The sequence below is a fragment of the Neopelma chrysocephalum genome, unplaced genomic scaffold (genome assembly GCF_003984885.1).
Source record: "Neopelma chrysocephalum unplaced genomic scaffold, ASM398488v2 Primary Assembly neopelma1_76, whole genome shotgun sequence".
Lineage (NCBI taxonomy): Eukaryota > Metazoa > Chordata > Aves > Passeriformes > Pipridae > Neopelma > Neopelma chrysocephalum.
The window spans coordinates 8479443-8498286 of record NW_020897737.1 but is presented as its reverse complement, the minus strand read 5'-3'; the positions used below and the strand labels follow the sequence as shown (position 1 = coordinate 8498286).

At 34.6% G+C, this 18844-nt stretch overlaps 1 protein-coding gene across 12 annotated transcripts in view; it reads left to right on the top strand.

The window, feature by feature from the left end:
* Positions 1 to 18844, top strand: part of DMD (dystrophin) — a 1013774-nt gene that overhangs the window by 376360 nt on the left and 618570 nt on the right. For 10 of the 12 annotated variants that reach the window (XM_027688940.1, XM_027688937.1, XM_027688946.1 and 7 more), the window contains 5 exons: positions 2518 to 2688; positions 9694 to 9873; positions 11856 to 11984; positions 13566 to 13736; positions 17298 to 17420. In XM_027688940.1, the coding sequence (XP_027544741.1) occupies positions 2518 to 2688; positions 9694 to 9873; positions 11856 to 11984; positions 13566 to 13736; positions 17298 to 17420 (774 nt within the window). The remainder of the gene's footprint in view (positions 1 to 2517; positions 2689 to 9693; positions 9874 to 11855; positions 11985 to 13565; positions 13737 to 17297; positions 17421 to 18844) is intronic. The other 2 variants (XM_027688945.1, XM_027688948.1) reach the window with 2 other exon arrangements.

Here is an 18844-nt window from a genome sequence, read left to right as displayed (position 1 = left end):
GCTGACTGCAGTCTGATAAAGCAATAAGAGTTATGTTAACTTTTGACAGAGATAATTCTTATTTGGGAATCTGAATTAAAACAGTTCTCTCTTGCTAGAAGATAAAGGGAGTAAGAGACATCAATCTTTTGAGCATCAGGAAAAGTGGAGAGTGTCCTTCATTAGGTGTGAATAGGTGTCATTTGGAATTGGATAATATGTTTGGGTTCTCCATTATTTTAGAAAGAACTGTGGCATTTATTCCTGCATTATGTTTAACTTAATAGCAAACAGGTGCCGTTGTTATAGGAAACCTCTCTTAACTAATGAAGGGATAAAAATGTGCCATTAGGGAGCCATTAGTGATCTGAAGCGAGCCAGATTGCAAATTAATTTGTCTCAAAAATCTGCAGTGCTGTATTTAGCTCTGTTGTCCTAGGTGTAACTTCCCATATTTACTTTTACATAACATGGTAATTAACAGTTTTAGAGAAAGTCACGGAAGCCCAGAGATATAGAAATAAAAGATTTGGTTAGCCATTATCAGCCTTAATTGATTGCATTGAGAAAAAGTTTTTTTAAAAGAAAACTAATAATAGTTATAACTAATAGTAAGTCCAGGACTGAAATGTATGGTCTGAGGGGAAAACACATCTTCAAGCACAGACTCACTTCTGTGATTTCATAACTACTGCTTCAAGAGGTCCCCTCTATATAAAGTACCTCTTAATAATATTTTATGACCCAGAAAGCCTTTAGAGGGCACTGTTTCCTATTTTTCTTTAGAAAATACATCTTTACATTTGAAGTACTAACAAACTGATTGATCGGTAACCTCTGGATATATACAATATATATGGAAATATTGTAGTATTGTTTATGTAATAAACAGAATTTAGAGGTATATATAGCAACACAAATATTCTCTCTTTGTTTGACATGTATCAGTAACTGCATTCTATAATATACCTTGTAGTTAGAATTCTTAGACAGGCAGTTACCCTTAATGCACTTTGCATTGTATTGCTGCTAAGTACCTGCAAATAGATATTTAAAATTACTATTATGACTCTTCAGAAGAAAAGGTGAAAAACATGTGCATTCCTGGCTCTAGAAAGCTGAGTTTTATGGTCCTTCTCAGGGATTTACCTCTTTGCCTGAATGTAAGTTCTGTGGTCTCATTTAATAAATTTGGCATGCAAGAAAGCACATAAAGCATTATTCAGTGAAGAAGAAATGTTCTGAGATTTTAGTAGTAAGCCTCTACAGTGGGATAATAAATTATAAGGAACACTTTACGGCTTATTCCCTGGGCAAATCTCGTCTCTTTACTCAGGGATAGCAAAAACCATGTACCTAACCTTGTAACATCCTATTACATTTTAAAACCTCAAATTCTCCTTGACAGTCGAGCTAGGAATCAATGTGATCATTGTACCACTACTTGTTCTCAGTGGCAAAGTCCAAAGTAGCTTTAGTAGGTACTGAAACCAGTTTTGAATACCTGTCATGACTTTGGATTTTTTTTTTCTATTTAAAAATATTGAAATACAAATCACTGGCTACAGTCTTACTTGATTGCTAATTGACATGCAAGGGAATTAGTGATTTCTTTTAAATATTAGTGATCTATGGGACACTTTTAATTCTCATACTCTGATTGGGCTTTTTTAAATTTCATCACAACATGATTTATTAATTTGTATTTTCTGACTACTAGTTACCTAATGTCTATTGTGCTGTAGTTTCCCATCAGAGATCTCTTTATTTACTCTTCTGCCTTTTCTACTAATTATGTGGAACTTTTTCTCTCTCTCCCTGAAGATTCTTAGGAGCTTGAAGGAAAGATTGTATTTTCCCTATTCTTCCAGGTGACACCAAAATTCAATATTAAGACAATCAAGGCAACATAAATACTCAACCTTCCTTCTAGGTACCATATAACATGCTTAAAAGAACTTTACAAATAAAGCAGGGGCTGGTCATAGTACTTCACATCCAAAACATTCAGAAAATGAAAAACTTAACTGTGCTGCCTTAGTTTGACACTATTTGGTGACTTCTGTGTCAGATTTGAGGGTTTCTTTGACTGGTATTTTTCCTTTCTCTGTAGCTGTGCTACACGGAAAAACACCTTGAGGAATCCCTATCCCTGTATCACCACCTATATTAAAATATACTCTGAAAGGTTTTGACATCTATTTTGTGTCTCAAGGAAAGCATGATAGTTCAGTTGTTCCAAATTAATTTGCTCTGCATGACATCAAAACAGAGGAGGAGGTTTGCAGAGGTCTGCTGCTAGTTCAAACTCCATGGGTTTTTATGCACATAATTTTATTGTAGATGTTTTCCATTCTAGCAGCAAAACTACTGATATTGAGAGAACTAAGGCAAGACCCAACTGTATTATAAGGGCATCTTCACTTGTGAAATTGCAAGTTTGGTTTTTATAGAAAAGCGGCATACAGAAAATGATGTATAAAAATCATTAAGCCTCTTTCACTGGAGGGTTAATAACCACAAGTTTTCTTTCTGCAGGTGACAGAAAAAAAGCAAGAGTTGGAGAAATGCTTGAAATTGTCCCGGAAACTACGAAAAGAAATTAATTCTCTGACAGAATGGCTCGCAGCGACAGACGCGGAATTGACAAAGAGATCGGCTGCACAGGGGATGCCGAGCAATTTGGATGCTGAAATTGCCTGGGGCAAGGTAACAATGTAACACACACATCTGCATATTACAGAAAGATAGATTTCTTTCTTGATAAAGAAAAATAATTAAAAATTCTGGCATTTTAATTAGTGGAACTTTGTAAGTGTTGTGACACTATCTCATCCTAGTATTAATGCTCAGAAAAGTTTAAACCATCTTGTCTCTGCAGATATCAATAGCACAATTTACCTTCATATTGCAGTAGTCTTCACTGAGATGCATTTAAAATTGGAATTTAATTTTTTAGACTACTATAAATTGCCCACCCAGTATCCATCTAAATAGAGATCCCTTTCTTACCCCATTCTTCTCATAATTAAAAAAGTATTAAATGGTAGATGAAAGATTGAGGATGCCAGAACATTATATATTTCACATTTTCAGATAGCAGCCAGGATATTTGTTTTCTTACTCTTTTAGATTTGTAGCTCATTTGTTTTCATTCTGGGAGCTTCCTACTTCCATGAGACTTCACCTCGAACTCATATTTTAGATTAAAACTCAGTCTAACTCAAAACTTTCTTCAAAATCACAGTTTAGATAAACATCTTACAGAAACACTGAGGAATGTGAGAATTCTATATAAAACAGAATATCTCTGTGTGATGTTAAGACTCAACACTAGCTGATCTGTTTTATTTTCTGTGGGTGTAATAAAAATCCAATCTGAGAACATAAACAAAACAAATCATCATTGTTCACACATACCAAAATCTGCATTTTAGAGCAAACTATGCTCAGCATTTTCCAAGGCTTCAAAATTTCAAATAATTGTTTGCAGCCAGCAACATTTTGAACAAATGTTCATATATAATTTCAAAAAGAACAACCAAAATCCCCTTAAAGAGTATTGGGGTTTTGTGCCAAAAAAATTGCCACTTGTGCTTTGTTTAATAATAAGAATCCTTTAAACATTTTAATAGTTTCACTATGCATTATAGAAATAGTCATGAATAATACACGTGCAACCTTACTATTTTTTTTAAAGACAGTGCAGATTAAAGGCACTTGAATAAAATGTGGTTTGTGGTTTGGGTTTCTTTGGGAGGTTTTTTGTTTGTTTGTTTTTTTGTTTGTTTTTCAGACTCTAACTGCCCCTTTCAAGCTTCTAGGCTTGATAAAGTGTTTTTAGCCTTAAAATGCACTGATGATTTACAAACTAATAACAATAGTAGAATAATAACAATAGCAACAATTAGGAAAAGGCAGTCTACAAGTCTTCTGTGAGGTTTGGAATTGGGGGTTATTTTGGTCATCAGTCTCTAAGAAAGACAGTATTTTAAAAGTGATATCCAAAAACATCAAATTTTGCTGCTATTAACTTACAATTACTGCTTTGACTACTGCTACTTTTACTTTCAAATCAAACCCTAAATCCCTAGAAACCCCATTGTTCTGTCCTCTTGTTGCCTGATGTTTTCTCATTTTCACTTGCAGCTTTTCCTACAGTAAAGGTTTTGCAGTTCTTCTCAACACTTTTGATTGATATTGTGATCTTACAATCACAGAATCATTAAGGCTGAAAAAGACCCCTGAGATCATTGAGTCCAACCTTTGGCCAAACACCATCATTACAACTAAACCACAGCACCAAGTACCACGTCCAGTTGTTTCTTGAACACTTCCAGGGATGGTGACTCCACCATTTCCCTGGGCATCCCATTCCAAAGCGTAACTACCCTTTCAATAAAGAAATTCTTCCTAATGTCCAGCCTGCACCTCCTCTGGTACAGCTTGAGGCCATTTCATCTTGTCCTGTCACTCGTTGCTTGGGAAAAGAGTCCGACTCCCAGCTCTCTACAACCTCCTTTCGAGTAGTCATAGAGAGCAATTAGGTCTCCCTGAGCCTCCTTTTCTAGGGATCTAAACAACCTCAGCTCCATCAGTTGCTCCTCATATGATTTACTCTCTAGACCCTTCACCAGCTCCAGTGCCCTTCTCTGGACACTCTCCAACACCTCAATGTCTTTCATGTAGTAAGGGGCCCAAAACTGAACACAGGATTTGAGGTGCAGCCTCTCACCAGTGCCGAGTACAGAGGGGAAATCTCTTCCCTGGTCCTGCTGGCCACATTATTGTTGATACCGTTGCCCACCTGGGCACACACTGGCTCATGTTGAGCTACTTGTCAACAGCATCCTCAGGTCCTTTTTGTCTGTGCAGCTTTCCAGCCACTCTTAACAGCCATAACAAGGCACTAGTGTCAGATTTTTAAGAGATGGGTTAGAAAATCATATTGCTTTAATGTCCCCAAACTACCCTGCTAGGTATTCAGGACATTTACCCAGTCAATAAAATAAAAATAATCTTTGTTAAACTGTGCTGTACAGTTCTACTGAAACAGGTACACAGAGCATGTTCCTGTATGCACATTCAGGAAAGTTGATCCAGATGTATATAGCTTCACAGAAGTTTAAAAAGAAAGATTTATCCTTAATATAATTTAATTGTTAGATATGAAACTTAATGCTTCAGAAGTTGCATAATTAGAAACCTAAAGCCTGATGATCAGTGCAGTTACACAGTGGGAAGTCTTTATTGTGTCTTAAGCTTACGACAACAAGTACAACACATTTTTATCTAAAGACAATCAAAAAGGTAACAAGAGCTAATTAAAACAAGAAATATTAACATGAAAAAAATATCAAACAGGAACCACTCCTCCTACTAATCTTAAAGAATGCCATTGAGTTTTGTGAATTCTCACAAGGAATTGATACATAAAGTTTTGCAGGAAAAACTGGTAAAAAGGGTATTTTGGCTTCAAATCCTGCCCAAAGCCTTTACGGCAGTCCAATTTCATACCGGACATCAGCTCTTCACCTTCAGTGAAACAAACAATTTTTGATGAGAGCAGCTGCCTCATGCTGAAGTATGTATGTAATGAGTGGCTTTCAGTATTCCATTATTAAGATATTTTTTTTAGGAAGTGTAAATCGAGATTCACATATATATAAGCAGACTTTTAATTTTGAGCAATCCAACATCCAAATCCTACCCTTACAAATGTAAATATTTACAGAAATCATGAGGAATACACTTTTTTCTAAAGAATCTGCTGCCACTAGGAGGCAGAAAGTGCTGCATTTTATCCTGGACACTTTAAAATTCTCATGAGGACTTCATAAGTAAGTACAATGCTGATAATCCTATGTGGATTTCATTGAGGCATCACACAAAATCATACATCAATAATTTAGTCCCCAGAACCAGAGCCTCACAGTATCTGATTGATGTCACAGCTTTGGGCTTTGGACTTCCCGGGTAAGTGGGCTGCCAAAGACAGTAACCAGTCTAATGAAACGCACTGGGAGATGAATTAAGCCCAACAGATTCCCATTGTAAGAAAAGTCTGCAGAAAAACTGAGTTGGAAAATGGAGAGGGAGAGATGAGAATTCAGTAGTGTGAATGAACTGAAAATTGGATGTGTGCTGCTGTCAATATATCTAAGCAGAGAGCTCATAAGATTTTTTTCTTTACAGCATGAGGAAGCATTATATGTATTAGTGCACTTATTTTTAATTCCTTTTCAGCACCTGAGACTTCTCAAAGGAGAAAAGAGCACACATGGTTCCAAAGATAATTATAGTTCAGAATAAAAAAAATTAAAAAAACCATATATGTGAACATTGTCTTCAGGGTATAAACACCTAGAAATAAAAAGAAATGTGTATCTTAAGTAAGAAATTATGTTAATGAAACATAGCATTAATCTGGACATCAAGGGAAGTGTGTCACTTATTTGTTCCTGTCTTGAATTTTTCTGAGGATGGAACAAAAAGCTTGTCTGAGTTATGTGAAATGAGATGGGCAATATACTGAAGACTGTAAATCCTGCCTTTCTGCTCAGTAGAGACAAGCTAAATCTTTCCATTTGAATTCAGTTCTGTTATAATAGATAAGAAAAATGACATGTGGGTGGAAAGATAGTCATTAAACATTGTATATTAGAAATCCGCTTATAATTAGAAGTCTGATTTAGTGAACATACTTATCACTGAAGACATTAACTACTGCAGGGTTTATTTGTCTTTTAATCAGGAACCGGACTGATAAGAATTAGATTGCCAGGAAACTGTGTTCTTAAAAAGGAAATGGCAGATGGTATTACCAGGAAAATTCTGTATCACTCCCTACTATCAGCAGTATGAATCTGCCAATGCTTTAATCTGATTTTTTAATACGGTGCATAATGCCAGTGAGTACAAAGTTGACTTGAACTGCTTAGAATTACATTTAGCAACATATTTCCTGTCAGTAAATTCCATAAAAGAAGACAAACTGAAAATCATGTCAGCTGATTCATAGTCAGTGGCCAAAATGCAATGAAAATAAAAGATGTGCTGAGAATAAACAAATAAATATGTATTATCAACCACTGAGAGGACCATAATGTCAGCTTCTGATTAATTCTGTAATCCCACCTGTGAGAGCTGAGCCACCTGATTTCTTTTAGAAAGACTCAAATTGTAAAGTTTACGTACAAGTAATCCACAGCACATAAGCCATGTAGAGTCACACAGAACTTTTCTTCACTCATTTATTATTTTTGAATTTTTTAATCTACATACAATCATGACCAGCATGATTAAAATATTGTCTTCTGCATTTAGTTACAATTCTGGTTTGTTTGAAAAAAACATCAACAGTTCAACTTCATACATGGTAGTTTTATCACTATAAATTACAGCTCAGAAGCCCTCTGCACCACATCCTCAGAAAAAGCCATTTCTGTGTAGCTTCTGTTTTCAAATATAATTAATTTTTAGTTAGTATCTTATGATGGAAGGGAGGTATAAAACCATCACAGTAAACCAAAACCATCAGGTAAGAAAACCCAAACAGTTGTAACAAAAGCCCCTGCAAGTATTTTTTAGTAATCTGAAAGAACTGTGAACTCCACTCAAACTTTTAATAACTGAGATCTGAAGTATTGAGGAAGATGGCTTTTCCCCTTTGACGTTGTGTTGAAGGCCACTACGATTTTTAAGACACTGAGGGGAAGTGTGATTTACTTAGCTCATGTCCCTTACCTCCAATTACACGAGAGTGTTAAAATTCATATTGCCCAGAGGTGCACCTTGTCTTTGGTTTGCATTATTTCTTTACTTTGATAGACATAACTCCTGGGATCAGTCAAAGCACTGTTACACTTTTTTTTTTACACATAGGGTAAGTACCTCTGGTTTTTGGGTAGTCGCTTTATTTAATAGACATTTAATTACTCAAACCATCTGTTTACTAGTTGGGATTAACATCTACTTATATAGCTCAAGATTGGTTTGCATTTTCATACATGTAAAATACAAAGGAAACCACAACCCATAGTAAATATACTTCAGAGTTTCTTTTCCAAATGGAAGTAAATTGTTTAGAAAAAGTAATAAAGCTAATCAAAGTTTTCTCTCCTGATTTGGAGGTAAATTATATTCCTTGTGTTATCCTTTTTTTATGATGACATTCTGCACCTGCTGTGAAACAGATGAAATAGTACTAGAGAGAGCATGTTTTTCTTTAACCTAACAAAAACCTGCTGAAATTTTAAACTCCTCCTTTCAAATCCTGTAATTATGTAGTATATAGTTAAAAATTTTCATTAATCATGTCTTGGCTCAATTACATTTCCTCTGTATTTGAGAAAATTGATAGAATGCAGAAAATTTCTCATACTTAGATAAAATGCAAGTTTAAGACCTTTTCTGTGAAATAACATAACAAAATTAGATCATGAATTCTGGCAAGCACAGAAAATGAGCTGCTGCTTTGAGCATGACATACACCAAATAAGTTGGAGGTACTCTTAAGACTACCTTCCTACCAAAAGGAATAATTTCTATACTGTCTTTATCATAAAAAGAAAATTCTACTTTCACTAACAATACACTTCCAACAAAATTATACCGATGTGTGGCCATGAGAGATGTGATAATGTGGAGGTGATAAAAATGGAGTTCTACTGCAGTAACAGCATTGATCCTGAAATGGAAGAATTGTTTGTTTAGAAGTGGAGGGGTTTTTTACTGTATTCAAGTTTCTGTGAGAAATCAGAAACTGGTTAAATGTGAAATTAGGTGTAAGGAATTTATGCCTCTCCTTGAGTATTCAGCAAGACTGCTGTACTTTGCACTGTATCTTCTCAGTATTTACTATTCGACTTCTGCTTTTCTACATGTCTAAGTATGTAGGGATTTGCTCCTTTTGTTAAACTTCTTGCATGTTACAACAAATATTAAGGCATGAATAACGAGTAAATTATGTAACCTTACATATCAGTTAGATCTATAAGTTAATAGTGGGAAGAGATGCTGGAAATCTGATTTTATAGCATTGCATATGTATTTTAGTCATTCAAGCTGAGAAGCGCTATAGACAATAGCTTATTTTAGTATTTTAGTTTGCAGACTGAAATTCTAAGTGAATGTAATGAAAATATGCATTTCTACAATTAGGAAAGAAATTTAACAGGAGAAAAGAAAATGGTTTCTTCTGAAAAAGATTGCATTGAAAAATATTAAAATAACAAAATATTTCAATAGACCACTTTCAATGGAGGTTTTTGTCTTGAGATGTCATCATGATGCTGTATTATTGTCCCATTTATTATGTAAGCTTTATTTGCTATTTAATAACTATGCAACTTTATTATATGAGAAATAACTTTAAACATTTCTATATAAATATTATTAAATATGTATTAATTTTTAATAATTAAGTATTAAAACTATATTTTGAACACTAAAATAAGAGATAATTCACACTTTTTAAAATTAAACTATTAACAAAAAAAGATAATGAGAACGTGAAGAACATTTGCAGTTTTTTCAGAACTCAAGAGAAACAATTTGCTTTGTACTTGCTGCCCTTCATAGAATCCTTTCCCTTCCTATAGGAAGCAAGACTGTGTGTTCTAGTATGTACTTGCTGCCTGTTTTATTTTTCGTGTCCTTAGCGTGGATAATTTTTAATTTCCAGAACTTTTATTTCTTATTCTGCTCATACAGGCAACACGGAAGGAGATTGAGAAACGGCAGGTCCAGCTTAAGAGCATCAGTGATTTAGGAGAGAATTTGAAGACAGTGATGAAAGGAAAGGAAAGCCTAGTGGAGGATAAACTCAGCCTGCTGAACAGTAACTGGATTGCGGTAACTTCACGTGCTGAGGAATGGTTCAATCTGTTACTGGTAAGGAAAATGCATCTGTTCACACAGGGGAAATGTTGTGTTCCAGTGTACATGCTCAGACTTATAGGAGTGCTTTTTCTGGTGCCTTGGACTGTGCTTATTGAATACACAGGTACACAGACAATCAGACTTATTGTTGTTTAGTACATTGTGTGTGTTTTAAGAATCTGTTTACAGGATGGAATCTTGATTGTTAGTCATTCCCATTCCTGTCAGTCTCTAGTTCTTAGACTGTTTTGGTTTTGGTTTTGTTTTTCTAATAAATGAAATGCAGTTTCTCCCCAAGGACAAAGACTAATATAAATCAAGTGAAAGAAACAGTCAGATAAGTCAAGTAAGTCTTGGTATTGATGTCAACAACTTCAGATGCTTTTGGCTGCATTAGCATTTCTGTTTGGAATAGCACAGTTGGGAAGTAAGTCTCCCCTTGCAAGTGGGTTTTGTCACAGGGTAGATCTGCTGTGTGTGAATTAGATTTATTTCAGAGGCAACTAAATCAGAAGCTCTGCTCAGGGTGCACACCTGATGTGCTAAAGGACTATGATTTGGTCTTTCAGAACTGCATGATCGTCTTTTGGATAGTTTTCTAGGGCATGTTTGGATAGGGATAATTCCTTAATGGGACTGGATTAAGCCTAGTAGAAAGTAAAATCCCTAATACACTTTCAATACAGATTCAGGAGCCTCAGCCCCAGCTGCTTCAAACTACTGATAGTCACATAACTTTATTGTACCTTAAAATTCATTCTGTCATAAAGAGATGACAGCTCGAACCCTTAAACACAGAAGGGTCTTAACCACTGGGCTGACAGAATGCTTTGGGAAATCTTGCATGCTGTTTCTGTTCCTCAGAGCATGGGAATGCAGTTTCAATACAGAGAAACTGAAGTGATTCTCAAGGGTTTGTTAGCCTTTATCGTGACTTTTCAGAGCTTGATGTGTTTGAGCTGCACTAGAGTATGTATGGCTACATTATAAATGTTTCTGCAGTTGATATACAGCATCACTACAGGGTTTCCTCAGCTGTATGCAGTATACAAGTGGAAGTATCTGGAAAACTTAAGCATTTCATTCAGTATGATGCAGTTGTACAGGTTCAATATGGAACTGATTATAAGAAGCATATGGAGCATAATGGAGTTTATACATTGATACATTTATGTATTCCTGTGCTTTCTCTCTCTGCTTGGATTCTGTGGTTAATATTTACTAATACCTATGATAAAAGGATCTAAGAGAGGTAGTTGGTTTTTTTACCAATTTTACAGTGTAAAAAAAAAAAGTACATACATTTGGAGGCCAAAAGAATTATTTTGAACGCCTTTGATCTCAGGTGTGTGGTTGTGCATATGTATTTTGTGGGATATGCACAGGCCACATTGTAGTGAGGTCAACAAAAAAGAAAAAGCTTCTAAATTAAGTAGAGAAATGAAGATTTGTCAGAATATCAACTAGAATAGCTTTAAAAAAAAACAAACTCAAAGCAGAGAAGTCAGATGAAATGTAAATGAGAGGTTTAGATACAAAGCTACCATTCTTGATTGTGACTTTGCGAGTGCATCCTTGTTGCCATCTGAGTTTCAATCAACTTACTGTCTTTCCAAAATGAGTTCTGTACCTCATTCTTGGGAAACTCTTCTCTCCACCTCCAGTAGGTCTGGTTAACAGCTTCCTGTTCCTCTCAGCAACCTCGCTGAGCTGCAGACACCGGCATCTTGCTGTGATTTTGTCATCCTCCTGCCTGTCACTTTGGAATCTTCTCTCTCACTCCTAGAATGTCTTTTTAAAGAGACTTCACATATAAAGTGAAGCAAACAAACAACAGATTCTATCCTTCACAGAAAAAGCAGTTATTGTGTAAAATAAACAAGTTTTCATAATATCATAATGTGTGCATGTTTGCCACACTTGGTATAATTACAGCTACTATTTCAGTTCTGATTACATTTTTTGTATGCAGTATTTACCTTTTCCACATACAGGAATATCAAAAGCACATGGAGGCTTTTGATCAGAACTTAGCTAATGTCACAACTTGGATGTATCGTGCTGAAATACTGTTGGATGAATCTGATAAACAAAAACCCCAGCAAAAAGAGGAAATTCTTAAGGTAAAAAAATGTGATTTTCTGGAAAGCATTAATTTTATTTTAAGAAGGACTGTGTCAAAGCTAGCATATATTGAAAGGTATCACAAATTGATTAAAATTCCTTTTTTTTCTGTGATAAAGCTACCCTCTGCCAGCTTGTAGATTACTTAATAAATTTTCTCTGTATTACCAAAGTTAAATCCCTGCAGAAATAAAACCAGATTGTTATTATAAGTCTTGGAGACTTCCTGGTGAGTAGAACAGCAGCTTATTAAACATATGTCTGCTGGAAAATACTCCTTAAACACAAAGTTTTGTTCTGGTTGAACAAAATCCTTTTTTCTTCTTTTCTGTACCCTTCATTTTTAATTGTATTTCTGTTTTTCTGTGATACTTTTCCAATATCTATGGTATCTCTGTCGTATGATTGTTTTAATTCTATAAACACTGTTTACATTGATGCTGGACCAGCACCACAGACAAGAATGTTATATGGTGAATTAGCTGTATAATCATGGGTTAGTATTAGCGTTAGTATTGCTCAGAACGTTTTAATTGGCCACTTGCATCTTTTGAACAAATGATAGCCTGCAATATGTATGTGAATTTTAAAGTGTCTCATTTAAAATACCATCTTTATGAGCAATTTTAAATTATTATCTATATGAACATTTTTTTTCTTCTGAAATCAGTGTGAAAATTTGCTTTGTATTGAACTCCATGGTCAGGATATACTATCTGAGGAACAGTTTGCAAATCAAAATCAGAATTGTATTGCTGACACTAACATAATGATGCCATTTACTAAAGCAAAACTTTACAAATTCCAAGGCAGAGCATAAATCAATGCCTCATTGATCTCAGCAGGATTACGGGACTGGCTTTTTGTAGTTGAATGAACAATTTTTCTACCATCAGATACAAAGTAAAATTATCTTTGACATCAATACTGGTGTATATGTTTGTATTGCACAAAGGCATTTCATGCAGACAATTAAATGTAATTCTCAATGCCCACTGTGTTCATGATTCCTGAATGCCTTGCTATCTTTTTTTTACATCTGCCCATCCTGGGATCTACTATTAAGATTACTATTGCAGAGGATAAAAATTTTTGCCCTCTTTTTTCTTTTTTTTGTAATAGACTTAAGGAAAAAATTAGGAGTTTTTCAGCTGGTCATTTTTACCTGCCTGAACTATGTCCATGAACTTTAATGAGAGCAAGAACTATATATCCAGTTCCATAATACATGAATTAGCAGCTCTTTCTAGCTTTAGAAACACAGAATAATTTAGTGTATTCTGAAATATGGTGCAATATTATTGCAGATAAGAATCTGCCTGGAAATAATGATCACCATTAATTTCCTTTAGGAAATATTAAAACAGACATGTAGATACGTTCCTCCTGTAAATTTGAGGGACATGAGTGGGAGTGTTATCTAATGTATTTCTGCTGGATTTACACACTCATGCATAATTATCTGAATTTGCTTTGTGGTTTTGCTCCCTATTCCTTTGCACACTTTCTCTCTCTCTCTCTTTCTCTCTCTTTGCATTTATTACTAACTTCAAGCCCTGTCTCTTGCTCACGGACTGTAGCGCTTAAAGGCTGAGCTGAATGACATTCACCCAAAGGTGGACTCTGTGCGTGACCAGGCGATGCACTTGATGACAAACCGTGGGGATCACTGCAGGAAAGTAATAGAGCCTAAACTGTCAGAGCTCAACCAGCGATTTGCAACTATATCACAGAGAATTAAAAGTGTAAAGGTAGGAGGACTTGCTTCCTTAAGGAGATGCATTAAAAAAATGGCATTTATACAGGGTGCGCAATTGCAGCCACATAGCGGGCTGCGGTTTTTCCAAAAATTAAGCTTTTAAAGGAAAACAACATAGAGCCTAACAATATATTTTTTTCCTAAGTGTGAATATTTGGTTTTTTTTCACTGTTTCACAATTAGAAGTATTCACTGACTTTGTATGAATGTAACAATGATTATTTCTTTAACTTAGAAAAAACAAACATCTGAGAATTAGTAAGATTCTTTAACTTCTCAAAGTATGAGTAGCCTTTCTTTTTTATATAGATTGGGTTTTGAGAGCTAATTTTTCATTAAATGCACTCAGTCTTTTCCTGAGTCTATGATTCACAAAGGTTTGAGATAGAAAAAGGTAGATAGATAGAGGTTATATCAATTATACTTCAACTACTCATTTGTACAACTAATTTGATTACTGAATCTGAATTCAGTATGGATTAGGTAATTTTTAGCCAACTGAGTGTGACTTCTGAATTGGAATGAGGAAGAACATAAGACACCTACTTTCTCCATTGTATTTGCTGCCTTTATTGTGAAGAAATTTTCAACAGATTAAATCAGGCAGCCATGCAGGTTGGTATATAGGATAATGGGAATGCATGGATCCTGATCTAAAGTTTTGTACTGATTACTGTAATAACACTGGAAATAAATGCACAGAGGATCCATGATAAAGCAGGAAATAAGCTTTGCAAAAAGCATAAGTGAAGAGACATGGTTTTCGTGAGTTGTTTGGGGACTATGCAGCGCTCAATACCCTGCCAAACCAGCACATCTTTGTGGATATTTGGGTTTATTTAGGTTTCATTTCTGAAACAAAAACAAATAATCTGTCCTCTGAATAAAGGTAATTTTTTTTCCTAATGGCCATCAGTAGTATTTCAGGCATTCAAATTTGCTTCTCACCTACTTCTTACACAAGTACAAACTGTAGACTGAGGACATCTTGGCAAAAAGCCCAAACAACTGTGTTGTTTGATGTTTTTACTCTGAGCATCTGCTGTCTGCAGTCTGGATATCTGTCTCGGTTTTACTTTGCACTTCCATGATGTTGTAAGCATACAGAGCTGATGCAGCCTTTGGTAGGGTCCTGTGAAATTATTACTTGTATTAGGGAAAAATGGGACTGCCTGTACCTGGCGTATTGTGGGTCAGCTGTTTGCATTGCAAGGTGTGAGCTCACTCGGAGAAGGGAGAAAAGATGCTTATCAAGATGAAGTGTCTTCAGAACACAGCCTGCAAATGTCTTTCACCTGGCAACCTTCTCTCTCGGGTGTTCTTCCATTTATGATTGTAGAGGCAAGATGAGCTGGAATGGCAGTACCACAGTACGTTTTACAGAGGATGTACCTAGCAAGACGAGAGGAGTTACATCAGCACACAATTATAATGTTAAATTAGAATTTAGGGGGCCTTTTCCAGGGGGCCTTTGGGGAATGGACAGCTAGAATGTGATTCCTGAAGGACACCTATAACAATCAGCATTGCATCAGATGCAGAGGCAAACACTTGTCTGAATTATTGACAGTTCTACTAACTTGCATTTGGATAAAGGACCAAATTGCTGGGTGCCTTATTTTGTCTACTGTGTAATGTAGGTAATTGCACTTCCCTTAGTCTTCAATTCAGCTTCATGAGCTGAAAAGTTATTATTATATGGTGATATTATACTTCCTAAGTGGATTACTTATTTTTTCCCATATCCAGGTAAAAATTATTCACGTGGTGAAAGATTAAGACATTAATTCAAGAAGATTGAAAGCTCTCATAACCTATTTTCAATAATTTCTCATCTGTTTTCAAATTAGCTGTATTTTTTCAGATACTGACAATTATCAGTACAACAGTGAAGAAAATAAGAAATTATCTGCTAAGTTAGTAAATGGTAGTATGTCATGGTCATGTCCTGAATTAACAAAATGTTCAGAGTGTACTGAAATGAGACTTAACATTTTCAAGTAGTCTTTGAACCTCATTCAATTATTGGAATTTAATTTAATATTTTTCTTTCCACTTTCCTTTTTGTATTTTTAACCTTTTTTATAGATTGTAAAACTTATATTCCAGTTTTATTAGTTGGTTTGTCTTTTAATGAGACTTAAGTACTTTAGAAAATATCCTTCAGTGTTTGAGAAGAAATTACTGTGTAGTATGCTATTATTTCTACCTCAGTTGAAGTGCTTGCTGAGTGCAATTTTGAGCTTCTTCATGACAATTTGTGAACACAGGATTATTCTCTATAAATATTGTACATTATTATATTTCCATTAATGTTTGTAAGTGCAAAATCTGTGTCAATAAAATAATCAACTAGATACAATTAAAACTTTTCTACCCTGATTCTTCCAGGTCATCTCTGAACAGCTGAGAACAAATTTCAGTTGACATCCAGTCTCTCTTGCTTTATCAGTTTAATTTTGATTGTTACCATCTTCATTACAAGTTTTTGCATATAATAATAACTAATTATACTGGAGGGAAGAGTGAAAGAGAGCTGGCTAGAATATAATGTGCTTATGTCTTTAACAGGGTGACAGGTGTATGTCCAAAAGTTCCTATGATGTTATAAAGCATTAATTACCTTTAAATCTAAATACTATGCAAAAATTTTTGAGATTTTTTCTTGTTCTTGCATTTGAAGCTTTGAAAGAAGAAAGCTTTTGCTGTTGATCCTTTGCAATGCACTTAATAAATATATTGTATATTGTACATTAAACTATTCACAGGCACTCGTATCAGATCAACAAAGGGTGGTGTATTATTGTTAATAAGTGTCAAGTCTCTTGTTTGAGAGTTTAAAACTGAATACGAAGCTAAAGCATCTTAATTTTACTGTGATTTATTTTGGAGGAATTGAGCCTATTTTGTTTGGTTGGCACTTGTTTGGTCCGGAATTTTTGTTGAGACTTTTTGAAACAGAAGCTCTTTTAGTGAAGTTTTGTTGGTTTTTTTCAATATGTTATATAATATTATTAGAGGAATATTTTACACAGAGATTTTGTCCTTTGTTTTGTATAATTCACCTGACACTTTTGCTGTTTTTTGTGAGAGAGCAATCATTTAAAACTGAAACAGAGTATCATTAAAATTTTCTCAATTGGTAATAGTAGGGTTTTTTCATCTGAATGTATTGCTTGTTGTTGTATGAATAATTTCTGAGAAACCAGACTTAACCAAAACATCTTTTTTTTTTTCAGACAAATTTTTATATTACACTGTTTATTTGCACCTTTTCTTACACACAGATTGGAAACTATCTTTTTTTTCTCTTTTCATTTTCACTCACCATAAAATTCTTTTGTTTACTTGCATGGAAATTCTACACATATTCCTATCTTTACTTGTATCTTTCAGAACTTTGAGTTGTATGGTGTAGATATTTTTCAATGTGATGGAAAGTCTACCATTGTTTTAGCAATAGGGGGTAGAGCAGATGTCTCTTTTCATTTATGTGTCTTATAAAACTATTGTGTGCTTTAAATAAATAATCTTTGTATTTCTCCCATTTTAGCCCTTCATTCCTGTGAAGGAATTGGAGCAATTTGACTTCGATATACAAAAAATGCTTGAACCACTGGAGGTTGAAATTCAGCAGGGAGTGAATCTGAAAGAGGAGGACTTCAATAAAGATATGGTAATTTGGCTGAAATGGAAGTCTGAGCAAAGTAGGCATGGAGATGAAAAAAACTGAGTGAAAATTAGAAACCCATATTTGTGTTAGGACCTTTAGATATAACTTGGTCAAAATTTTACTATGTTAATATATTATAAAATCAAAAGTCTCAAATTAGCATCAACTAAAATTTTTAGTTCTAACTTAATTTCGAATTTATCAGAAAAAAAAAAATGATCCTTATGAAAACACTAAGCAGACCAGGAATATTATCTATAGGTTGTATATAGTACCAGTAGTATTACAGAATAGGGAATGAATATTAAAATCTCTGCAGCAGCATGAAGACCAAGGAAAGTCAGAATGATGTATCTAAATGGGCAATATAGTAAAAGAATACATTCACTAAAAATAAATGCTAATCAAAAGGAATGCCACTTGCTAATTTGTTCTTAACCAATCTTCTTATAACATGCAATTTAAATAGTTTTTTTGACTGTTGTAAGCTTTATTACTCACGTTTGCTCACTGCAAGTAGTAAAACCGTTTATGTATATTAGGGGGAAAAAAAGAAAAAAGAGAAGTAAAATACTGCTGTTCTTTGCTTCTATTGCCATTGTGGTATGTTTTCTCCAAAGTGATTTTCAGAGAGATGACATTTCTTGGCTGTGCAATAATGGAGATTCATCTTTAAAACCTGCTCTTCATGAATGCTCAAAAAGATCAAATATATATTTGTTTCTAACCAATGTAAAGACTCAGTATTATTTCTCTTCTAAGGAATTCCTCAAAGATGTTTATTTTATGTCAGTGCTGGAAGGAATCTTTACAGGACTTTTTTTTATTTATGCAGGAAAAATAACAGTTGAGGCAGCATGTACTGCAGTGGTAAATTCTAAGTGAATCAAGTTTGAAGTGGCAATTTTCACTGCTTGAGCATATTTGGTTCCCTTTCTTTACATCCAATGTTCAGTGTGGTGCAAGACACTCCCAGAAGCTGTGGCTAAATAAAAAATATTTAACGATACCATTTTTCCTTCCAGAATAGCTGGTTTGCAAAGTGATGATACATGGAATGTTCAGGAATTGCATGGTCTCCTGCTGTACTGGCATTTTCAATCACTATGTCAGTAATTTAGAATATTATAGATATATCTATTCTTTTTGCTTTAAAATAAAATATATTTTACCTTTTGGCCTTTAATGTTTTCATCCTGTTATCCTGGATGTTGCATAAAGTCTAACATCAAACATCTGTAGGTTTTCAGTGCTGTCTTACTTTTATCCTTCAAGTGGCTACATGTGTTGTAGGAAGCAAGTATAAGTTACTCGATATAGAACTGCAAGTAGCTGTTGCATGCCTACTTTAGCAGAGGAAAGATATTTTTGTACGTCTGTATCTCTTAGTACTTAAGTAATAATTAGATTAAGATGCACATTATTTT